This window comes from Salvelinus namaycush, chromosome 11 (assembly GCF_016432855.1).
Source record: "Salvelinus namaycush isolate Seneca chromosome 11, SaNama_1.0, whole genome shotgun sequence".
NCBI lineage: Eukaryota > Metazoa > Chordata > Actinopteri > Salmoniformes > Salmonidae > Salvelinus > Salvelinus namaycush.
In genome coordinates this window covers 39,963,939-39,990,386 of record NC_052317.1, presented here as the reverse complement: position 1 = coordinate 39,990,386, position 26,448 = coordinate 39,963,939, and the positions used below count along the sequence as shown (strand labels likewise).

Sequence of the window (26,448 nt, the reverse complement as noted above, 5' to 3'; positions counted from 1 at the left end):
CAATAACATATACATTCATAAATAACATATACATTTATAAATAACATATACATTCATAAATAACATATACATTCATAAATAACATATACATTCATAAATAACATATACATTCATAAATAACATATACATTTATAAATAACATATATATTCATAAATAACATATACATTTATAAATAACATATACATTCATAAATAACATATACATTCATAAATAACATATACATTTATAAATAACATATACATTCATAAATAACATATACATTCATAAATAACATATACATTCATAAATAACATATACATTCATAAATAACAATACAATGTTTTCCTCCAGAGGGTAAGTTAACGAACAGCAACAGCAGGTCTATCGCCACAGTCAGAGTGATCACCTCAGCATCTGGGGCACACACCACACACACACCCACCAAACTCACCACACACACACACACACCACAACAGTGTGTGTGTACACCACAACAGAGTGTGTGTGTGTGTGTGTGTGTGTGTGTGTGTGTGTGTGTGTGTGTGTGTGTGTGTGTGTGTGTGTGTGTGTGTGTGTGTGTTTCTCACACACACACACCACACACACACACCAAACACACACACCACAACTGTGTGTGTGTGTGTGTGTGTGTGTGTGTGTGTGTGTGTGTGTGTGTGTGTGTGTGCGCGCGTGCGGACACAGGATCATTCATTACGTACCCGATCACTTCATTAGGGCTACTATGGACACCCGGCCGGCAGAGAGAGGAGACGAGCAGTAAGCTACCTGCCGCTGACAGACAGACAGGCGGACGGGGGGGCGGGCGGACAGACGGACAGAGAGGGAGATTAGCTACAACCGAACAGCCTCTCCTGTCCTGGTGTCCCCAGGATGGGCATTATGTTGGAAATAACAACATATTATCTCTCTCTGTGTTGTGGAGTATGGAAGATGTTCGCGTCTGCCACCTAGTGCTCCATAGAGACCTAACAGCTCTGTGTGTGAGGACCGACGCTGGAGACAGGGAGTGAACATTTAATAACCAACGGACACGAACAGAATACGGACAAAAACAAAACAATAACAGCATCTGGACAAGGGAAACGTAACCGACAATAATGCTGACACGGGGAACCAACTGAGGAACAGATAGATATAGAGGGGCAATCAACAAACGTGAAGGAGTCCAGGTGAGTCCAATGAGCGCTGATGCGCGTAATGATGGTGACAGGTGTGCATAATGAAGGGCAGCCTGGCGCCCTCGAGCGCCAGAGAGGGGAAGCGGGAGCAGGTGTGACACTGTCTCCCAGCCAGCCCTGTCAGACAGGCAGACAATTGACAAATACAGGGTCGTACGTATTAGGTCTCAAAGTTTTGAAACATTTTACAACGGAAAAATGTAATATCTGGTTGACCCTCCCTGTTTCGTTTCAGTCAGTTTTCTTCTGTTTATTCCCTAATGAATATGATCCTGCTGTCACAGACGTCATGTGATAGAAGGGGCAGGTATGTCAACAATGAGCTCTGATAAACAGCACGAAGAGAGACAATGGCGTGGAACAGTGGCGTAGATTACCAACTACAGCCAAGGGCCAAAACATTACCAGCAAAACCACTGATAGCCCACATAACACACATCTCTCTCTCTCATGTTGTATTCAAAACTCAGTGTGTTGTGGAGTATGGAAGATGCTCGTGTCTGCCACCTAGTGCCACATAGAGACCTAACAGCTCTGTGTAGTCCTCAATTAATTGCCGTGCCTAAATGATAACATGAAGAGAATGTATTGAATCAGAACAAAATCTGCACCCCAATGTCACCCTATTCCCAATATAGTGCACTACATAGGGAATAGACTACCATTATGGACACAGTTGGTGTTTCAGTTTGAAGAGTGTGCAGTGGCTATGGGAGAGTGAAGCACTGTTCTATGGAGGCGTCCCAAATAGGGCTCTGGTCAAAAGTAGTGCACTATATGGGGAATAGGGTGCCATTTGTGATGCAATCACCACATACGTTTTCTCCTGCTACCCAGCATGAGGACTCAGACTTTAAATATTTAATGAGACAATTGGTGGTGAAATGTAAACGAGGCTTTGCAGCTGGAGGAATTACATAGTGACCGGATGAAATGCAGTCCCGACTCCTTCTAGACGCTGTGCAATTACCAGCACATTCATCCACTCACTGATCCACTCTCCCTGGGTCCCAGTCCTGTACAAATTGCTGTGTGCGCGTGTGTGTGTGCATGTGTGTGTGTGCATGTCTCTTTGTGCATGTCTCTTTGTGCATGTCTCTGTGTGCATGTGTGCGTTTGTCTGAGCAGTGTATGGCCAGCAGAGACATGCCCTGCAGTAATACTCTCTACTACTATCACTGTTCATCAAGAAACTCTTGTTTGATGGCTGTAGGAGAAGGGAGAGAGAGAGCAAGAAGGGAGAGAGAGGGAGAGAAGGGAGAGAGAGACAACATTTTTTGCTATGTTGTGCATTAATGAATACAACCTTTCTCTCCTTTCTTGCTCTCTCTCGCTCCCTTCTTGCTCTCTCTCTCTCTCCCTTCTTGCTCTCTCTCTCTCTCCCTTCTTGCTCTCTCTCCCTTCTTGCTCTCTCTCCCTTCTTGCTCTCTCTCTCCCTTCTTGCTCTCTCTCTCCCTTCTTGCTCTCTCTCTCCCTTCTCTCCCTCTCTCTCTCCCTGTCTCTCGCTCTCTCTCTCCCTTCTTGCTCTCTCTCTCCTTTCTTGCTCTCTCTCTCCCTTGTCTCTCTCTCTCCCTTCTCTCTCCCTTCTCTCTCTCTCTCCCTTCTCTCTCTCCCTTCTCTCTCTCCATTCTCTCTCTCTCCCTTTCTTGCTCTCTCTCTCCCTTTCTTGCTCTCTCTCTCCCTTCTCTCTCTTCCGCTCTCATTCTCTCTCCCCCCTTTTTCTCTCTCTCCCTTCTTTCTCTCCCTCTCTTTCTCTCTCCCCCCTATCTCTCCTTCACTCTCTCTCTCTTCTCACTCTCTCGCCGTCTCTCAGACTGATAGTGAGATAACAGGATGACGAGGAATCTGCTGAATAATGAAACAGTCATCAAGCCCCTGCTCCTGGAGACCACACGCGCTCCTCCCCATTGGCCTTGGTCAAAAATAGTGCACTATATAGGGAATAGGATGCCTTAAGTGACACAGGCAGACTGTGGATGGATATCAAGGTGTTCCGTTGACAGTATGTACTATTCTGATGGGTATTTCATTGTTTTTCTGGCTTCATCCACATAGTTACAGACAGTACAACATGAATTCAACACAAAGCTGATTTTTCAGAATGTCCATAAGGATATATTTGATGCAGTCACCTGGATGCCTTTAGAACGACCTACACCTATGTTTTACTGTGATCGGGCATTCTGGACAAACTCAGGTGCTACAGGTCAGTCACCTACAGCCATCAAGCAGAGTGACATACTACAGGTCAGTGTCCTACAGCCACTATACTATATAGGTCAGTCTCCTACAACCATCAAGCAGAGTGACATACTACAGGTCAGTGTCCTACAGCCATCAAGCAGAGTGACATACTATAGGTCAGTCGCCTACAGCCATCAAGCAGAGTGACATACTAAAGGTCAGTCTCCTACAGCCACTATACTATATAGGTCAGTCTCTTACAACCATCAAGCAGAGTGACATACTACAGGTCAGTCTCCTACAGCCACTATACTATATAGGTCAGTCTCCTACAGCCATCAAGCAGAGTGACATACTACAGGTCAGTCTCCTACAGCCATCAAGCAGAATGACATACTACAGGTCAGTGTCCTACAGCCACTATACTATATAGGTCAGTCTCCTACAACCATCAAGCAGAGTGACATACTACAGGTCAGTGTCCTACAGCCATCAAGCAGAGTGACATACTATAGGTCAGTCGCCTACAGCCATCAAGCAGAGTGACATACTAAAGGTCAGTCTCCTACAGCCACTATACTATATAGGTCAGTCTCTTACAACCATCAAGCAGAGTGACATACTACAGGTCAGTCTCCTACAGCCACTATACTATATAGGTCAGTCTCCTACAGCCATCAAGCAGAGTGACATACTACAGGTCAGTCTCCTACAGCCATCAAGCAGAATGACATACTAAAGGTCAGTCTCCTACAGCCACTATACTATATAGGTCAGTCTCTTACAACCATCAAGCAGAGTGACATACTACAGGTCAGTCTCCTACAGCCATCAACCAGAGTGACATACTACAGGTCAGTCTCCTACAGCCATCAAGCAGAGTGACATACTACAGGTCAGTCTCTTACAGCCATCAAGCAGAGTGATATACTAAAGGTCAGTCTCCTACAGCCACTATACTATATAGGTCAGTGTCCTACAGCCATCAAGCAGAGTGACATACTATAGGTCAGTCTCCTACAGCCATCAACCAGAGTGACATACTATAGGTCAGTGTCCTACAGCCATCAAGCAGAGTGACATACTATAGGTCAGTCTCCTACAGCCATCAACCAGAGTGACATACTACAGGTCAGTCTCTTACAGCCATCAAGCAGAGTGACATGCTACAGGTCAGTCTCCTACAGCCATCAAGCAGAGTGACATACTACAGGTCAGTCTCTTACAGCCATCAAGCAGAATGACATACTAAAGGTCAGTCTCCTACAGCCATCAACCAGAGTGACATACTATAGGTCAGTCTCCTACAGCCATCAAGCAGAGTGACATACTACAGGTCAGTCTCCTACAGCCATCAAGCAGAGTGACATACTATAGGTCAGTCTCCTACAGCCATCAAGCAGAGTGACATACTACAGGTCAGTCTTCTACAGCCATCAACCAGAGTGAGATACTATAGGTCAGTCTCCTACAGCCATCAAGCAGAGTGACATACTACAGGTCAGTCTCCTACAGCCATCAAGCAGAGTGACATACTATAGGTCAGTCTCCTACAGCCATCAAGCAGAGTGACATACTACAGGTCAGTCTTCTACAGCCATCAACCAGAGTGACATACTATAGGTCAGTCTCCTACAGCCATCAAGCAGAGTGAGATACTATAGGTCAGTCTCCTACAGCCATCAAGCAGAGTGAGATACTATAGGTCAGTCTCCTACAGCCATCAAGCAGAGTGACATACTATAGGTCAGTCTCCTACAGCCATCAAGCAGAGTGACATACTACAGGTCAGTCTTCTACAGCCATCAACCAGAGTGGCATACTATAGGTCAGTCTCCTACAGCCATCAAGCAGAGTGACATACTACAGGTCAGTCTCCTACAGCCATCAAGCAGAGTGACATACTACAGGTCAGTCTCCTACAGCCATCAAGCAGAGTGACATACTACAGGTCAGTCTCCTACAGCCATCAAGCAGAGTGACATACTATAGGTCAGTCTACTACAGCCATCAACCAGAGTGACATACTACAGGTCAGTCTCCTACAGCCATCAAGCAGAATGACATACTATAGGTCAGTCTCCTACAGCCATCAAGCAGAGTGACATACTACAGGTCAGTCTCCTACAGCCATCAAGCAGAGTGACATACTACAGGTCAGTCTCCTACAGCCATCAAGCAGAGTGACATACTACAGGTCAGTCTCCTACAACCATCAAGCAGAATGACATACTACAGGTCAGTCTCCTACAGCCATCAAGCAGAGTGACATACTACAGGTCAGTCTCCTACAGCCATCAAGCAGAGTGACATACTACAGGTCAGTCTCCTACAGCCATCAAGCAGAGTGACATACTACAGGTCAGTCTCCTACAGCCATCAAGCAGAGTGACATACTATAGGTCAGTCTACTACAGTCATCAACCAGAGTGACATACTACAGGTCAGTCTCCTACAGCCATCAAGCAGAATGACATACTATAGGTCAGTCTCCTACAGCCATCAAGCAGAGTGACATACTACAGGTCAGTCTCCTACAGCCATCAAGCAGAGTGACATACTACAGGTCAGTCTCCTACAGCCATCAAGCAGAGTGACATACTACAGGTCAGTCTCCTACAACCATCAAGCAGAATGACATACTACAGGTCAGTCTCCTACAGCCATCAAGCAGAGTGACATACTACAGGTCAGTCTCCTACAGCCATCAAGCAGAGTGACATACTACAGGTCAGTCTCCTACAGCCATCAAGCAGAGTGACATACTACAGGTCAGTCTCCTACAACCATCAAGCAGAATGACATACTACAGGTCAGTCTTCTACAGCCATCAAGCAGAGTGACATACTACAGGTCAGTCTACTACAGCCATCAAGCAGAGTGACATACTACGGGTCAGTCTCCTACAACCATCAAGCAGAATGACATACTATAGGTCAGTCTCCTACAGCCATCAAGCAAATGTGTACTCCTGATCTTATTTAGGCTTGCAATAACAAAGGGGTTGAATACTTATTGACTGAAAACATTTCAGCTTTTCATGTTTTAACATTTCTAAAAACATAATTCGCTTTGACATTATGGGATGTTGTGTGTAGATCACTGACACTAAATCTCAATTTAATCCACTATTAATTCAGACTGTTACAAAAAAATGTGGAAAAAGTCAAGGGGTGTTAATAATTTCTGAAGGCGCTGTAACAACATGTAAAACACATGTAACAACATGTAAAACACATGTAACAACATGTAAAACACATGTAACAACATGTAAAACAAATGTAACAACATGTCAAACACGTAACATGCAAACCACGTAACAACATGCAAAACACGTAACATGCAAACCACGTAACAACTTGTAAAACACATGTGACATTGGTACATTTAGCAAGATACCACTGACATAATCTCACATTATTCCCACATTAAAATAGGCATATTTTTATTTTTTATTTAACTTTTATTTAATTAGTCAAGTCAGTTAAGGACAAATTCTTATTTACAATGACGGCCTACCCCGGCCAAACCCTACCCAGGACGACGTTTGGTCAATTGTGCGCTGCCCTATGGGACTCCCAATCACGGCCGTTTGTGATACAGCCTGTAATCGAACCAGGGTCTGTAGTGACGCCTCTAGCACTGAGATGCAGTGCGTTAGACCACTGTGCCACTAGATTGATAAGAGCAATGTCATTTGTCATTTTTTCTTAATCAACGTGTAATTTTGGACCAACAAAGAAAAATATATTTGTAGTGGTGTTGGTGCAATTTGTTAGATGACGTTCTACAGCTAACAGGCTGACTACACCGCTCGCGTCGCGTGCGTTGCAAAATAAATTTAGAAATCTATATTATTCAATTATTGCACCCACACTGCTCACGAGCGTCTGCATTGCCAAGGGCTAAAGTAGAAGTCAGTTCTATTTCTGACGCAGATCGCGCTGCAAGTCCTGCCTCTCCCATCTCCTCATTGTTTTATAGAAGCAGGTACCCACGTGCCATCTCCTCATTGGTTATACCCACGTGTGTGACTGAAAGACGAAATAGGTCGGTGGCGGTAATGCACGTAAATTATGAAAGTTGCCAATCGCAATATAAAGTCAAGAGAAGAAAAAGCCAGGAAGGAGGAGAGATGACTATAAACGATTCGGTTGACCGTTTTATGTGTGGATTAATTGGTGGAGTAGAGGACCTTGTGCATTTCAGGTAAAATAACAAATCAATGTTTATATCCCAGGACAAATTAGCTAGCAACAGCAAGCTAGCTAAATAGGACAAATTAGCTAGCAAGTGCAAGCTAACTAGCTAAATTGCCATAAATGTTTAATGCTTTTCGACTTGTCCCCAAATTAATATAATTGGTTCAGAGTTTGTTTTGATATTTTAACCTGCGTGTCGTGATCACGTTTGGTGTGGGGGGACAAAATACATTTATGCACGATGGCGCACGCGCGCAGCCAGTGTGGGTTCCGTGTAAGTATTATACTTTAAAAGAGGATGTCAAATCAAATCAAATCAAATTTTATTTGTCACATACACATGGTTAGCAGATGTTAATGCGAGTGTATTCGGTCATGTTTCCGGTCACCTTGCCCTGGTTAAAAGCAGTAGTTTGCGCTTTCAGTTTCTCGCGAATGCTGCCATCAATCCACGGTTTCTGGTTTGGGAATGTTTTAATCGTTGCTGTGGATGTGTCCGTTATCCTGTGAGATGACCCGTGTAATCACCACAACTGTAGTTAGATCTTTGATACATGGTTTGTAACCTGTGTTTTGATTAATCTATTATGGGAAATATTCAACTGTCTTATTGTAACGTCTGCTTCCAACTCACACCCTCAAACACATAGATCCCCTGAACACAGCTGAACACAGCTCACTCTCCAGATCCCAATCATACGAATTCTGATCACCTGTTCACACACCTGTATGTCATTTACACACACTATTTAGTTCAGTTCTTTGCACCCCATCATTGTGAGGTATTGTTTGTTTTGTGACACACTTCTATTCGGATCTCTGTTTTTCCCGTAATTTAATGCTCCCGTGTATGATAGTTTTTTCCAGCCTCACTAACTTTGCCTTTTCCCTGCCTGTACTTTCGGATTTCCTGTTATCAACCTCTTGCCTGATCTCCCGGACTACATTACTAGCCTTTTCCCCGCCTGTACTGTTGCCTTTTTGGACCCCATGTGTTTGACCTTCTGCCTGCCCCTGGACCCAGCTACCTGCTTCCTCCTGTGGTCCTTTACAATTAAACACCTGCTGCGCCCTGCGCTTGAAACCAGCTGTCTGTCTCCTGTCGTGTTCATTACACTTATATTCATATTACCATATCATTGCAGCCATTTGAATGTGTCTTATCTCTTTATTTTGTCTTTGGAAATTAGGCAATTATATTAGTAGTCTACATATAACTCTACCAGTGAATGTATTGCATATACAGTAGTATTGGCTAGAGAACATAATAATAAACACTGTCTACTGTAACACTTGTCTTTCTGTCTTCTAACAAATTGATTGATCAATGTTTACAAATCCCAATATTGTGTTACACCATTACAAAATGTTGTGTGTGTTGTTATGCGTTAATAACATTTAGACTACGTTACCCAGCAGGCTATGCGGGCGCGGGAGAGGGTTAAAGAATGCCTTGCATGGCTAAACATGGAGTTTTCGAGCTGAAGTATATGTTCATTAAAAGTAGTTAAACCTACGCCCCGGTTTGTCATTATATAAGGAACAAACATAACATGGTGTCAGATTGGTAGTCGCTATGACGAGAAAGAGAAAAGAAAGGAGTAACTCTGCAAATTTCCGCGTCTAAAATTGAACATTCTACCACAAGTCAAGTGACGTGAGTAGTCGAAGACGCTAGCTTGCAAGAGCGAGGACAACGAGCCGCAGCAGCGAGAGTGACAGCAGCGAGAGCGAGGCTGCATTGGAATCTGTTGACGAACAAGTTGATGAGCAACATACTGAAGTAAGAGAAATTGACACTGTTCCTGTTCTCCGTCATGGATAGGCTTAGTCCTCCTACTCCTATGCAGTTAACAGGCAATCTAGCTGACAATTGGAAACGTTTCAAGCAGAGATTCAACATCTACCTGTTACCCAGCAGCCAGTGGTGCAGGAGGAGATGATGACAAATTGAAAGCTTCCATTTTTCTGCATGTTATTGGAGAGGATGCATTGGACATTTACAATAGCTTTCAGCAAGAAGAGGCAAACTTGACATTGACTGTGCTAATGGCTAAATTTGAGGAGTACTTTGTACCAAGCCAGAACGTCACGTTTGAGAGATACAAGTTTTTCTCTCATGATCAGAAACAGGGAGTCAGTTTTGACCAGTATTTGGCTGAGCTGAACACACTGAGTAAAACGTGTGAATTCGAAAATCTGAAAGACTCACTAGTGAAAGACAGGATAGTCTGTGGCATACTTGATAATGGACTCAAGGAGAGATTGCTGCGTGAGCAAGATTTAACTTTGGATAAAGCAGTGAATATGTGTGGACCAACTGAAACCACCAGAGCACAAGCTAAAGAGCTGTGCAGGGATGAGACGTCAATGTATTCAATAAAAAGAGAGGAGCAATACACACAACGCCTTACAAAACAAAAACAAGCAAAAGAGAGAAGTCAAAACACTACATGTGGAAAATGTGGATTTATCCACAAGCCAAAAAAATGCCCCGCATATGGCAAATCATGTAACAACTGTGGGAAAAATAACATGAAAAAGCTAGCTTGGAGTACATTTTAGAGCATGTTTAGTTTTTAGTATCGTTTTTTTATTTTTTATGACTACAGTTAAAACGTATTGGAAACAGGTTAGGACATGATAGAATTGCAAACGGAATGTGTAATTTTTCAGGTAGGGTAAAGTCAAATAAGCCCAACCCTTAAGGTGAGCCTCCTGTAGAAAACTGGGACAAAAGAAACTGGACTGACATTGAGCATTTGTGGGCCACAAAGAGACAAAGAAAAACAGACATTTCAACCTGAAGTAAGTGAACTAGTTTTAATATCTTGTTGACAAGAAGAAGGTAAGGAAGTGCTGCTATGATACACTAGACATTTGTAAATAGAAGGTGATCTTTGGTTCATTGGTCGTCTAAAAAAACATACTTCATATAATTAAAATGCTTTTGTTGTTACAGCATGTTAAATGGAACAAACATTTAAAAACTGCTTGCATGGATTTTTTTCTCCATTGAACATTCCATACCAATGAAGGCATTTTAATTTTATTAAAAGTACCTTGGTCCTCCTTTTGTATTTCTTCATTCTTAACTGTCAAATACTCCTATACTCCAAATACGTGTTATCTAATATACGGGGTATCGTCGGACGGGGCCACAGTGTCTCCCGACCCCTCCTGTCTCAGCCTCCAGTATTTATGCTGCAATAGTTTATGCTGGGGGGCTAGGGTCAGTCTGTTTTATTAATTAGAAATCTGGAGTATTTCTCCTGTCTTATCCGGTGTCCTGTGTGAATTTAAGTATGCTCTCTCTAATTCTCTCTTTTTCTTTCTCTCTTTCTTTCTCTCGGAGGACCTGAGCCCTAGGACCATGCCTCAGGACTACCTGGCCTGATGACTCCTTGCTGTCCCCAATCCACCTGGTCGTGCTGCTACTTCAGTTTCAACTGTTCTGCCTGTGGCTATGGAACCCTGACCTGTTCACCGGACGTGCTACCTGTCCCAGACCTGCTGTTATCAACTGTCCAGAGACAGCAGGAACGGTAGAGGTACTCTGAATGATCGGCTATGAAAAGACAACTGACATTTACTCCTGAGGTGCTGACCTGTTGCACCCTCGACAACCACTGTGATTATTATTATTTGACACTGTTGGTCATCTATGAACATTTGAACATCTTGGCCATGTTCTGTTATAATCTCCACCCGGCACAGCCAGAAGAGGACTGGCCACCCCTCATAGCCTGGTTCCTCTCTAGGTTTCTTCTTAGGTTCTGGCCTTTCTAGGGAGTTTTTCCTAGCCACCGTGTTTCTACACCTGCATTGCTTGCTGTTTGGGGTTTTAGGCTGGGTTTCTGTACAGCACTGAGATATCAGCTGATGTGAGGGCTTTATAAATACATTTGATTTGATATATTGCATGGGCATATAATTGCAGTACCTTACTGATTGTTTCCCTAGTAGACAACCAGTGAAGAGACAGATGACTTCGTGCTGAGGTGTGACCTTTCCTGAGAGCAAAATGGAGTCGTCTGAACACAGTAAGTTAGACTTGGATATGGTGAGACTATACAGAACTATACTAATACACTACTATAGCTCCAGTCAATCCTGAGGTTATATGTTTATAACAGAGTTTCAGGAAGAGAGCTTTAAGCTTCCCTGCAAACAACAACGAGTCGTTAGGACGTCCCCGGGACATCACAAAATGGTCTCCTAAAGTCGTCAGGACGTTGTGTCATGGTCTCCTAGAAGATTTGTCTAGTTCCCGGTTAGTCCCGGGGATGTCCTCTGGGAAGATTTTAGGACATTCTTGGGAGGTTGTGTCATGGTTGGGACATTGTGTCATGGTCACCTGGACTCAAGAAGGTCCTGAAACCAGGAATTACACAAAGGTCCCAGAGAGAATGTTCTCTTGGGACAATCACGTGACGACTTAAAGACTAGCAAAATGAAAGTCCTGAGAACGTCGTAAATAGGTCCTGACATAGTCCTCAGTGATGTCCTGGGTCCATCTAAACCTTGGTTCACTACCAGAAGCTGCCCCCACCAGCAGGATGGCCAGCACAACCTTGGGGGGTTGGCCCTGCCAGCAGGCTAAGTCCAACCCCGATCCACAACTACCACCCACGCCAAAACCCTCAAATACCAAACTCTACCAACTACTTGCAGCAAAACTCGTGTAGTGTGTGTAGTCTGCTGTTTATTATACCGTACCACTTGATTATACCGTACCACATGTCAAAGTAGTAGCCTACAGTACCATCTTGTGGTCAGCTATTGAACTGAGCAGAATTATGATGCTGCAGAGTCTGCCCTAATAATTGTTTTGCAATTCACAGGACATGTATGTAACCTACGCCTGTAACCAAGATGATAATCAACCAAGATGACGTGCCATTTCTAACCTTAACAGGCAGTTCGATCCGGCGGTTATTTTAAACCAATTTCAAATTAAATTAAACATATATATTTTATTTGGCATATTTTATCGTCTCAACCAATGCCATTTAGTAAAATGGTCATATTGTTTTCATCTTCGGACTCCAATATTTTTAGAAACACACATTCAAAGATGGTTCAAATCGAGGAAGTGAACATGAGCAAACCCGAACCTCATTTACCCCCACAAAATGAAAATAATTGTGTATAAAATGGGAAATTGCAAGTTTGTAAAATGTTGTTGACCTCTAAAACATAATTTAAGAATGATTAAATTAATAATAAGTTATTATTTTTTTTAAAGTACTCTTGAAAAATATGCTCTACCAGGCAGTTGAGCTGCCCATTAAAGGAATGCTTTTCAGTCAAAGCTAGTGATAATGGACTATGGAGAAATATTGTTATGGGATTTTTTTGTCTGTGCAAATACAAAAATCCTTTCAAATCCATTTAATTAGTTACTGTCTGTCATCTTCAATGTGTTTCACAGAATCATTCAGTACATGTAATTGTACTCGTATTCTAAGCATATAAACTGAAAATGCATTAATTTACAAGCATTTGAATATTCATATTTTGACACACAAATGTATCACATTTCATATCCATCCTCATGTATCCTGTCTTCCATTAAAGGTACAGTAAATGAAGAAGACAGTCATTTTTTAGATTTAAAAACTCCACGCTAATTCCAATCCAAAATTTGTATACTCTAATTGGTCAACTCAACCGGCTGGTTGAGATGCATCGTGGTTGAGTTGCTTGCAATGCATTATCTATCAAAGTTGAAGTAATGCTAACAAAAATGAATTTACTGAGGCTAAATACACATATTTTGCAGAAAGAAAAAAAATCCAGATGATTTTCTTCTTGCTGTGCCAGTTAAAGGGTAAATAATCTGTATATTCTTGATAATAATGAAGTTTAACCTGTGCCCTCTACAGGTGCTCAGTTCGTGGACAAGTACAGGTCCGATCTCATTCAGAGGGTCACCATGGTGATGCCTATAGCTGAAGACCTACTCTCTCAGAACATGATCCATGAAGAGGTGTACTCCAACATCAGTGCTGCCAGGACTAATCAGGGCAAAATGAGGGAGCTCTTTACAGCCCTCCACTCTGGAGGAAACAAAGTGAAATCTGCCTTTCTCTCCATGCTGAGGGAGCATGAACCTAATCTGGTCCAGGACTTGGGTGAGTGAAGATGTACACAGACATGTAATCTTGAGAGCCAAGTTGAACAGGAAGGTGAAACAGTGCCCTGCCCAAACTGACTGTTGCGTTTTTGAAAATTGAGTCTGCCATAACAATATCTTGTACTGTAATAAGAATTTAATGTGAGGTATTTATTCATCATTTGTATCATGTATATAGAATTCCACATCAAACAAGGAGATCAACGAGGTAAGCCGTGTCTTTTCCACATTTTTAAATGTTAAAATTAATATGATTCAAATAATATGATTTAAACATTGTTTAACAGAAAAAGTTTTGTAAAATTATTAATTGCCTTTCTGTTATTGTATCAATGTGTAGAGAACAAAAGCACAATAAGCCTAAACTACAAGGAATTCATCAGAGGTGAATATGCCACAGTGCAGGAGTACAACTCTCTCCCTGGAGAACATGTGAAGCTAGATGACCGCTACACTGAGCCCCTGATCATCCAGAAACACCGTCAGCAGAGAGAGAGAGAGGAGGAGATCCGCTCCAGAGGACAGAACTTTTATCAAGTTATGGACCAGAGGGACAGCGAGACCTACAAGAGTACCAAAGTGGAGAGGCTGTTTGATCCAGACGAGCATGGAGACATTCAGAGAACAGTGATACTGCAGGGCAACACTGGAACTGGCAAGTCATTTACCACACAGAAGATCATGTCTGACTGGGCGTTTGGAAGACTTTACGAAGACCGATTTGACTTTGTTTTTCACCTGAGGTGCAGAGAACTGAACAAGGCCACTGGAAATAAAAGTGTGATAGATCTGCTGAACTACAATCAAAGTTCATCATCAATGATCAAGCACGTCCTCTGCCAGTCTCCTGAGAGGGTTCTCTTCCTGGTAGACGGCTTTGATGAGCTCAAATTCTCACTTGATGTACCTAAAGACTCCCTTCCCAGGGACCCGTGGACACAATGCTCCCCCGAAGTGACACTGAGTGGTCTGATACGGAGACAGATCTTGCCCGAGTCCTTCATGCTTGTTACCACCAGGTCCACAGCGATGGAAAAACTAAAAGTGGTCAAACATCCAGTGAGATACGCTGAGATATTGGGCTTTTCTGAGGAAGGCGTGAAGGTCTACTTTGAGAAGTTCTTCAAACAGAAGCAACACTCACATCAAGCCTATGACTCTGTGAGGAAAAATGAAACCCTTTTCACCGCATGTTTCATTCCAGTCATCTGCTGGATCATTTGCACAGTTTATAGGGAGCAGTTTGATGAAGGCACAGAGATGATACAATCACTGGAGACCACCACCTCCATCTTTGTTGAATTTGTTGACACTCTGTTGAAGCACCACTGTCAGGATTTGGGTCAGTCAGCTCTTACCATCCTCCAAGGACTAGGCAAGCTGGCAGAAAAGGGAATGGAAGAGCAGCAAGTGTTATTTGACCATGATAGTGTGTCACAGACCGTGTCAGATCCTTCCAAAGTCCCATTCTTGTGTAAGTTTCTCCAAAAGAAGAGAGTAAGTCAGACCACTATGTACAGCTTCATGCACCTCAGCTTCCAGGAGTTTTTCACAGCCCTCTCATACATGTTACTGGGTGATGAGGAAGCTCAGGGGAAAGTTAGAGAGCTACTTTCTAAGGTTCGACGTGGACCGTACCCCTTTCACCTCCTACCCTTTCACCTCCTACCCTTTCACCTCCTACCCTTTCACCTCCTACCCATTGTTCAATTTCTCTTTGGCATCTTAAACAAGGACGTTGTAAAACGACTGGAGGAAAAACACATCTCTTGTTCTCAAGGAATCTGGACCCAGCTCAAACATTTTATTCTGGAAGTCATTGAAAAAGGAAAGGTGGATCAAATCGTTAGACGTACAATGCAGCTTTTCACATTTCATTGTCTATATGAGCTCCATGCAGATGATTTTGTTAAAGAAGCCATGGACACATACACAGACATTAATATGTCAGGAAGTCCCCTGAAGAAAACAGACTGTTGGGTGTTGATGTATTGTCTTCAGCATTGCAAGTCCATCGAATGTCTTGAACTGAGTGGGTGCAATTTAACTGCAGAGAACATGAAAATCCTTCTGCCAGCGTTGCAGAAATGTAAAGCTCTTGTGTGAGTATTGTTGCTTGTCCCTTTAATAGCCTATTTTTACCAATGTTTTTGATTTTGAATAAATAATGTAAACTGAATTATGCTCAGTTTCTCCTGCAACCTCATCAATGGAGCCAAGGGAGATCATTTCCATAATGGATATTTAAGTAATAAGCCATGAGAACCCGGGGATTATCATGTGATAACTCCCGACCTAAGGGATGTTCTTCGGCCGAGGGTGAAGCCAAAATCAATGGCATCTAGCTAGCTACCATAGGTTCAATGATGATGAGACAAGAACTTCAATAAATCATTATTTAATAAATCATTTATAAATAGGCAAAAACCAGCTGAATAATATAGTCATGGAAGATTGCTAGGCAAACGTTACTTCTCCTCAGCTTTAGTTGGCTATCTAGCTAGCTAGCCTTTGTACACACGATCACATCAAGCAGCTGAAATGACAACAAACTATGTGCATTTTCATTTGCTTTACCTTCGTTTTAGTGTTGACATTTATTTGGATTTATCCGTTATAATGATTCAGATAAATGAATTCACCTGGCTCTGAGAAGCTGTCAGCCTCGTCACGCTCATATGTATTGCACGGGGGGGGAAAAAAATAAATACAACATGTTGGTTAGGCACACAGCGAGGCTTATGTTATTAACCCCAGCTGAACCAAACCAGGCAAGAAGCATGTGGAAATGATGTCTAGAAACCTTTTTATGAATGCCTATCTGGGCTACAGGAAAGTGGATGCACATTGATACTTTAAATGGAATTAAGGCATCATGGCATTTTGCGGGAATTATCGTGAATAACTCCCTGCTATCAATTAATCAGCATCCGGGATTCAAACAACCTGTTTTATATATATATTTTTACAATTTTAACTCTTCGATTAATTCTTTCTGACATATCAGTCACTTCATGTTTTTTTGGGGAACACTTTGTAGGTTGCAGGTGGACGACCTAGCCGATGATGATTTAGATGATCTGTTGACAGCGCTGGGAGAAGGAAAGAGTTTGGAGCTGGAGTAAGAATCACATGATCTTTACTGTAACATCATACCTTATTCACCATAAACAGTTTTTCAGTTTAATTTACTGCATCTCTACATCAACAACCTCAGCTCAATTCATACCAATTATATGAATAATAATTTCTCAACTTTTCTACCATCAGTCTACTACTACTTTGAAACAACATTATTCAAACCACACTAGTCTGCTATTAGTGATGGTTCACACAAACCTTCAACAAACATCCTTCATTAAGTTTGATAACCAGATTCATTTATTTATTTGATAAAGAAATATTGCATTTAGATGGAATGTTTGTTACTCTCTGGATGTTTTGAGAAGAAACGTTTCTGTTACTCTCTGGATGTTTTGAGAAGAAACGTTTCTGTTACTCTGAATGTTGTGAGAAGAAACATTTCTGTTACTCTGAATGTTGTGAGAAGAAACGTTTCTGTTACTCTGAATGTTTTGAGAAGAAACGTTTCTGTTACTCTGAATGTTTTGAGAAGAAACGTTTCTGTTACTCTGAATGTTTTGAGAAGAAACGTTTCTGTTACTCTGAATGTTTTGAGAAGAAACGTTTCTGTTACTCTGAATGTTTTGAGAAGAAACGTTTGTTACTCTCTGAATGTTTTGAGAAGAAACGTTTCTGTTACTCTGGATGTTTTGAGAAGAAACGTTTCTGTTACTCTGAATGTTTTGAGAAGAAACGTTTCTGTTACTCTGAATGTTTTGAGAAGAAACGTTTGTTACTCTGAATGTTTTGAGAAGAAACGTTTGTTACTCTGAATGTTTTGAGAAGAAACGTTTCTGTTACTCTGAATGTTTTGAGAAGAAACGTTTCTGTTACTCTGAATGTTTTGAGAAGAAACGTTTCTGTTACTCTGAATGTTTTGAGAAGAAACGTTTCTGTTACTCTGAATGTTTTGAGAAGAAACGTTTCTGTTACTCTGAATGTTTTGAGAAGAAACGTTTCTGTTACTCTGAATGTTTTGAGAAGAAACGTTTCTGTTACTCTGAATGTTTTGAGAAGAAACGTTTCTGTTACTCTGAATGTTTTGAGAAGAAACGTTTCTGTTACTCTGGATGTTTTGAGAAGAAACGTTTCTGTTACTCTCTGAATGTTTTGAGAAGAAACGTTTCTGTTACTCTCTGAATGTTTTGAGAAGAAACGTTTCTGTTACTCTCTGAATGTTTTGAGAAGAAACGTTTCTGTTACTCTGGATGTTTTGAGAAGAAACGTTTCTGTTACTCTCTGAATGTTTTGAGAAGAAACGTTTCTGTTACTCTCTGAATGTTTTGAGAAGAAACGTTTCTGTTACTCTGAATGTTTTGAGAAGAAACGTTTCTGTTACTCTCTGAATGTTTTGAGAAGGAACGTTTCTGTTACTCTCTGAATGTTTTGAGAAGGAACGTTTCTGTTACTCTCTGGATGTTTTGAGAAGGAACGTTTCTGTTACTCTCTGAATGTTTTGAGAAGAAACGTTTCTGTTACTCTGAATGTTTTGAGAAGAAACGTTTCTGTTACTCTGAATGTTTTGAGAAGAAACGTTTCTGTTACTCTCTGAATGTTTTGAGAAGAAACGTTTCTGTTACTCTCTGGATGTTTTGAGAAGAAACGTTTCTGTTACTCTCTGGATGTTTTGAGAAGAAACGTTTCTGTTACTCTGAATGTTTTGAGAAGAAACGTTTCTGTTACTCTCTGGATGTTTTGAGAAGAAACGTTTCTGTTACTCTCTGAATGTTTTGAGAAGAAACGTTTCTGTTACTCTCTGAATGTTTTGAGAAGGATTGTTTATGTTGCTCTCTGTGCCTAACTCCAGTTTGTCTGTATTTTTCAGTCTGAGTGAGAACAACTTCTCTGATGAGAAAGTACAGGACTTGCTTGTTGCTCTCACTAAACACAAACCCAGAAACGTTGAAATTGGAGTGAAGTCCATCACCAGCAATACAGCTGACAAATTCATGTTCCTCATCAGTAAGGCACATGCAGACTTGGATCTGATAAAGTAAGTCTGAACTTTTATTTTAGCTCCGAATCAACTGATTATATATCATACAATATTTAATTTAATTGATTGTCTTTGAAAACAGCAGAATGCCTCAAGCTACCGTTCAAAAGTTTGGGGTCACTTAGAAATGTCCTTGTTTTTGAAAGAAAAGCAATTTTTTTGTCCATTAAAATAACATCAAATTGATCAGAAATACAGTGTAGACATTGTTAATGTTGTAAATGACTATTGTAGCTGGAAACTGCTGATTTTTAATGGAATATCTACATAGGCGTACAGAGGCCCATTATCAGATACCATCACTCCTGTGTTCCAATGGCACGTTGTGTTAGCTAATCCAAGTTTATCATTTTAAAAGGCTAATTGATCATTAGAAAACCCTTTTGCAATTATGTAAGCACAGCTGATAACTGTTGTTCTGATTAAAGAAGCAATAAAACTGGCCTTCTTTAGACTAGTTTAGTATCTGGAGCATCAGCATTTGTGGGTTCGATTACAGGCTCAAAATGGCCAGAAACAAAGAACTTTCTTCTGAAACTCATCAGTCTATTCTTGTTCTGAGAAATGAAGGCTATTCCATGCAAGAAATTACCCAGAAACTGAAGATCTGTTGACAATATAGCCATCCCCTGAATGAGCATGTACTGTATAATGCAATATTTCCTTTCCTGTTGAGCTTTTTCTATAGGGCATTATAACACTTTGATTCATAAGACATTATACAGCCTTGATCATAATGCTATATGAACGTGGTCATTCTTATGAAAGCATTTGTAAACCTATGGAAAATCTTGCACTTGACTTGCAAGTTTTACCTACTCTGACATGTGATATGTGGTTGTCGCAACTAGCATGAATCTATTAGCTGTAAATCGCTCTGGATAAGAGCTTCTGCTAAATGACTAACATGTCATTGAAATGTAGTCCTACTGTAGATGTTTGTAAGCAGTTGTTAGCAACTACTGTATGTCATGCATCACAATGCTTTATGGATTGCTCATAAGGCATTATAAATGTGCTTAATGCATTATGAGGATATTCATAGAGATTGATGGGAAGTGTTACCAAAATTGAACAATACATAATTTCCACAATAATACTGTCTATTAAATTCACAAGAATATGACGTATCACTGTTTCCTCAGGCTTCATAGTTGTGGGAATGTTTTTTTGAGTGGCCAGCTACAGAAAGATGGAGTATTGAGTGTCCAGCTACAGAAAGATGGAGTACGGTGAGTATCTTTTAATATTAATTGTATTTTGGTTTTCAGTTGAAATGAATGTAGAAATGTGTATTTGATTGAATTTGAATAACTGCCTCGAGTGGATGAAGAGATTTTGTTTGTGAAAATAATTTTCTGTGTTGTATCTGGTGTTTACAGTACGCATCTTGTTAATTCAATTATTCATGCAATCATTTAAAAAAATCTCTTGTTTGTGAAGAGCCCCCCAAATTGTTCTTTGGATAAAAGTGCCAGAGATGAAAATGATCTGTGACTCCATCAGAACATCTGGCTACCGTTTGACTGGAGTGAAGTAAGTATAATTTCACATCTCTAATACCGCAAATCACACATTTCACAGCGGATATCTGAATTTATTGTACGTGTTATGAAGATGATTCGTTGAAGCACACTCAAGTGATGAGTAACTCTTTCTGAGACCTGAAGACTTCCCGTGCTAATGCCTAGGTTAAAACTCAGTGAGCTGACACATTTTGATCCTATAGCTGTAGTTAAGAAATATTATTGTACTTGATGCACTCTAGTTTATCTATGACATCATTAAGTAGGTCATATTATATCACAAATAATCTACAGTTTATCTTCCTCATATAAAGGTTTGGAGTAGTACAGTGAAATGGTTTTTTTTTTGCTCCTGATGACAGGTTGAGAGTGAGTCGTTGGGCTGACAAGTACGCATTCCCCTACCCTACAGACAATTGGAGGTTAACGTAAGGGAGACTAATAAATTATACTTCCTGAATATTCCTTATTTTGAAAATCTCAAATTGAAACTCTGTGGTGATTTTTTTTTATGTTTAATTGCATTTCATATAATTGATGTGACTTGCTGCCATATAGTGATTCACTTTGCTCAACATACTGTAGCCAGACAGTGAATAAACATCCATTGGTATACATTCATGTGTACAGGTTTCACATAGACGGGCCTCTCAGATGCGGCGTAGGGCCTGAAGGTCTACAGCCAGCACTTATCAGCGTTGAATTGTCCCTATACGGCGATGTTGTATTTGACTGGAGACGCATCAATCAGCTACGTCAAACTCTGCAGCATAAGTAAAGACTACTGTCTTCCATTTAAATCTCAACACTACATGCACATACGTACACACGCACACACACACACACACACACATGGTTATAGAGAAGCCCACTGGACAGCTGACAATGAGCCTTTTAAAGGTCATTTACACTTGAGCCAACATCTGCAGTGTTTATTATGAATGCGGTCTCTGCCAATGGTAGTGAAATTGCTTTGAAAACGATGCTGTCTAGTGCTCTGCTCTATAACACGCCTCGGATTGAATCACGGCCATACTATTACATATCTGCACACAAACAAAAATATGTCAAAGATTTGAATGGTGTCTGTGTTTGTGTCACATGAATGACCTCTACCAGGCCAGAGTGGGATGAGCATGCTGACGAACTGATCTCGCTGCTACACTCTCAAACCATTCTGGAGGGAATATATCTGTTGGTGAGCAGCTTGACAGAGAGGTGTGCTGCCAGTGTAGTCAGTCTGAGCCAGGCCTGTTTCAACCTGAAGGACATAATGTGAGTCCAACCTACAATACTATCATTGTCTGTGTTCTTATATTTGTTTCAGTGTTACTGTTCCACTCATGAATCCTCTATTCTCTTTCTCTCTTAGCCTTCAAGTAAACGGTTTCTTATTGGAGGAAGGAATACAATGCTTACGTGAATCGAAGAGGCGCCCAGATAACCAGTTACTTCTCTTGGGGTATGCATGTACTTACTGTATATTATGTTATACCATGGCATTGATGAATACTTGTTTCTGATTGGCTTGAAGAGCATTCTAAGGCGGGCATTATATGGCCCAAGAAGCCGGTGTTTGGAGGATATATTGACATGTTGAGGGCCGGCAAACTGTGCAATTATATATCCTTCAAACACCATATTCTCGGGCATTATCACTTTTTTACAACGGATTACCAAATAATAATTTACATATTTTCATAAAAAACATTATTTTGATACATTTATTCATACTATTTCATAATTCCACAAGATTTAGTCCCGAGTCAAATCTAGGGTTGCTATCCAAGCCACCTGGTCGTTCGTTCGGTTGCCAGGGGCATGGCCCAGTCGTTAAGTCTTTTTGTTCTGTATCTATGGACGCAACCTAGTCGTTCGTTCTAAATTTTCCAATTCCACACTGACTGGAAAATTAGCTAGCCAGCTACAGCTTACTTAGTCATGTCGAACAGTGCAGCCAGAATAACAGAAAATTAGCGGAATTTGCGTTTGTTTGAGTTGTTTTCTAGTGACATTTATTTTGTATACATCCCGAACAATGAGCTAATGATATGTGATTTCGCCTGGCATAGAACATATGCTTTCTTGTCAGGACACAGTTGTTCAGAGGAGCTAGCTAACAACACAGCTAACACAATCACTTCAAACTGAAGCTGGAAAGACTGCAAACTAGCTGCATATAATTTTTATAGTGGAGATCAAGTTTATAATTTGCCTGGCTGGGCTGATGAGACAGTGGATTGCGCAGTCAGATGGAACAGAGTAAATAGACATTTTAAAGTAATAGATTTATCCGGTGGTAATTTGTGGAATAGACACCTGCTGGAATGCGGATTTGACCAATCAGCATTCAGTATTAGACCCACCCATTGGATAATTCCCTATAAGGTAGAATTCAATGGCTATAGTTCATTCTTACATGTTCTGCTTTTGAAAGCAAAAGTCGAATTGGAAACATTATTGGCATTGTTGAATTTGATTTTCATAATGGCAAGCTAGGACTGATGGTTTGGTTAGCTAAACTAGCAAGCCTGTTTGGTTACCATGGCAACTACCTTAGCCATCTAGTAAACTTGCAAGCTACTGCACTTCAGTGAATGATGAACACATTTTTACCAGCAAATGAACAAATGTCTAGCGGCAAATGTGTTAAATTATAGCCATGGTATAAAAGGGATAATCAAATCGGGGCTCTAGAAAGTAATGCAACTCTGTGGAAGCAGTGTTGCCAACTTTGTCGCTATATTTAGCGAGTTTTCAGACACCTCTAGCGACACATTTTCAAAAAAGGGTCTTGCGACAAATTTAGCGACTTTTTCTGGTGTTATTGGAGACTCTGACGTGAAAGCACGTATCGTTCTTACTCTTCTCAACGAGCAGCGGGTTCTGCCGTGGGCCCCACCCCTGTCCCAAAGCACAAATTTAATAAAAACTAAGTAACTCTGCCAGAGTGTCTCTTTTGGGTCACTTTTGCCGGTCCCAAGCCCGGATAGAGGAGGAGGGTTGGAATTGTGACCAAAAAAATACAATCGACAGAAGAAAGTTCATTTGTAGTTCTAAACATATTTAAAGTGTTTTTTACTCACTTTGTCTCTCCCGCGACGTTATTCCTCTCTCCTACAGCGTCCATCACAATTACATGCACATGGCCAATTATGCAAATTAGGTGATGACGTCATTTAGCAACTTCTAGTAACTTTTAGGACAGCCAATAGCTACTTTCCTTACTGAGAAGTTGGCAACACTGCGTGGAAGGTCAGTCCACTTCGCTAGCGCGTCGTGTAACACACCTTCCACGTCGTTCCTTATTTTCCATAGAACGCATAGCCCCTCGTTGATTATCTCTTATGTATCAGTTATCTGAGGCTTAAATAAACAAATTAATCAACTGAAGTTAATAATACGGTGTGCCACTAGATCTCTTCAGGTGTTAATCATCCCTTACCTCTGCAGGAGGAGATGCAGGAAGCTTGCTGACCAGTGCTCTGAGGAGAAGGACAAGAGGCTCAGTTGTAATGACAACGTTTTACTCGCTCTACATGGAGAATCATTCATAGAGATTGTGTTAAGGCATGGGAACGAAAGCGGTATTGATGACACATGGAATGGGAATGAAAGCGATAGTGATGGCACGGGGAATGGGAACGAAAGCGATAGTGATGGCACGGGGAATGGGAACGAAAGCGATAGTGATGGCACGGGGAATGGGAACGAAAACGATAGTGATGGCACGGGGAATGGGAAAGAAAGCAATAGACCTAGAGATGATATAAAGTGTAAAGGGTGTTGTGTTGTTGGATAGTGACCATGATGAAGACAACAGAGATGGTATAAGAATTATAACAAGAGGACAAAGACAACAGAGATTGTGAGAAATACAGCATACAAGAGACGGAGGACAAAGACAAGTGTGAAGATACATACCTTTGATCCTAATACCACTTAGATTTGTACTGATACTAACTATACACACCGGAAATGTTTTTGGGGTGGTAATTTCAAAATGTGACTTTAGAAAGACTACAAGATTAAGCCAAATGAACTGAACTGAACGTATCTTACCTGTATTGGAGTCTTTATGGGAATGGTTCTCACTATTAACAATGTAATATGCTGTATTGTTAAATATTATATGTACATTTCTGTGTATCTCTGTATATATGCACCACTATACATGCCAATGTGAACTTTACCACTGCAGTACTTCCTTCACTGTATAATATTTTACCCCCATTCATTTATTACCACCATACTTATGTATGTTCTTGATATTATTATTTTTTAATTAAATACTTTATTACATGTAATTGTTCATACTATATATGTTGTGTTTATACTGTTTGTGTAAATTATTATTTCTACATTCTGTCTGTTTATTGAAAGGCATTGTCAGCACCATTTCACCGGGTCAAATCCCCGGTACATGTAAATGTACTTGGTGAGTAAAGGTGGTTGTGATTCTGATTCTGAGAGTTTAAGTGCAGGAGACAAGCAGCATTTCTCTGAACCTCTCGTATTCCCTGGGTTTCTGCTTGTGTTCCTCTGTGGCTCAGTTGGTAGAGCTTGGAGCTTGCAGTGCGTTTGATTCCCATGACCACCTGAAAGTTAAATGTATGTGTGACTAAAAATTGCTTTGGATAAAAGTGTCTGCCACTTTTCAAGGTGGTTCAGTGTGTCCACTAGTCCGGGGCCAAACTTGGAAGAATATTCTCAGATTTTGATCCTACTTGTGTTGGATGTAAAACGGAATCAGCAACACTGTTTCATATGTTTTGGGACTGTCATAAACTGTCGGGTTGGAATTAACATTTAAATGTTTCTCTGATATGGCACTGTCATAGATCCGTCTCCCCTTACAGCCATTTTTGGAGTACTACCCATAGGCAACCATCTTTATACCACCCTTTTAGCTAGATGGCTAGTACTCCAGAACTGGAAGATGGTGGTTCCCCCATCTTATAAATAAGACATTACATTGCGTACAGGTGGGAACTCCATACTGTTTTATGAAACTTAGGCTCCATACCGGTCTTACTATGAACTGTCCACCTTCTGATGGCATTCTTATTAAAACTAAATAAATATCTATTTGACTTCCCTCTTGTCATGGTTCCACCTGTCACCAGAGGGCGCCAGAGACCGTCCTTGAGACATTAATGACATTAAGGCACAGGTGTCAAACTCATTCCACGGGGGGCCGAGTGTCTGCGGGTTTTCGTTCCTCCCTTGTACTTGATTGATGAATTAACATCACTAATTAGTTAGGAACTCCCCACACCTGGTTGTCTAGGGCTTTATTGAAAGGAAAAACCAAAAACCTGCAGACACTAGGCCCTCCGTGGAATGAGTTTGACACCCCTGCATTAAGGTGTGTCCTATTACTCATTATGAATTCTGAATTGTTTACCTTGTGCGTTTGTTTCCTGAGAGAGTTTATGATCCTTCGGCTACCGTATCTCAGTAAAGTATTATGTTCATCCATAACCACTGATTCCTCATCTGGTCTCTTCTCTGCACCTAGGTCCAACCTCACCACATTACACCTCTGACTTACTAGTTTAACTAGTTTTTTTTTTTGGTGGGGTTAGGCCTTGAGATTGGTGATGTGTGTCCATCAATGCTTGAAGAATGTAACTTATGCCTTATGCCTCTTGCCCCGTCAGACCCTAAAAAGTATGCTTAATTTGCTCCTTTTTTAAAAACACCATTGTAAACTTAAATTTTGGTCCAGTTGATGGTCAGTCTTTGTGGTCATGACTGTGTGAATGTGAGTGGTTGCATTTCTCCACCCCCACCCCTCGGCTGATTACAGGAACAGTGGCAGGGTGTTCGCTATGTTCTTGTTTGAACTACAGCTTTAACCTTTGTACCCTTCTGCCCTGTGTGTATTTAACTTGTCTAAAGTAAGGTATCTTTATACTTTAAAAAAAACAATTGTTGAGTATATTATTAATATTGTTTACACTGTGTTGTCTAATTGTGTGTAAAACTGAATAAACAGAGTAAAAAAAAAAAGTTGCAGATGTATTGAATGAACGAATAATTAACCAATAAACTCTGTTTGTGGACCACCCTAATCTCAGTTATTTACATTAAATT

General features: G+C 40.9%; 1 protein-coding gene across 2 annotated transcripts; it reads left to right on the top strand.

The window, feature by feature from the left end:
* Positions 1-11,070: 11,070 nt before the first annotated feature.
* Positions 11,071-25,446, top strand: LOC120056170 (NACHT, LRR and PYD domains-containing protein 1 homolog). 2 transcript variants are annotated; one of them, XM_039004382.1, is made up of 14 exons: positions 11,071-11,116; positions 11,532-11,608; positions 13,454-13,702; positions 13,883-13,912; positions 14,045-15,806; positions 16,745-16,825; positions 18,653-18,820; positions 19,969-20,055; positions 20,267-20,359; positions 20,712-20,777; positions 20,980-21,123; positions 21,469-21,624; positions 21,722-21,811; positions 23,803-25,446. In XM_039004382.1, exons 2-14 carry the CDS (start codon positions 11,590-11,592, stop codon positions 24,149-24,151), a joined length of 3,294 nt encoding a protein of 1,097 aa, XP_038860310.1. In that variant the 5' UTR covers positions 11,071-11,116; positions 11,532-11,589; the 3' UTR covers positions 24,152-25,446. The 2 variants fall into 2 exon arrangements, with proteins under 2 accessions (XP_038860310.1, XP_038860311.1); XM_039004383.1 differs by lacking the exons at positions 11,071-11,116; positions 16,745-16,825 and having other exon boundaries at positions 11,413-11,608.
* Positions 25,447-26,448: the final 1,002 nt, after the last annotated feature.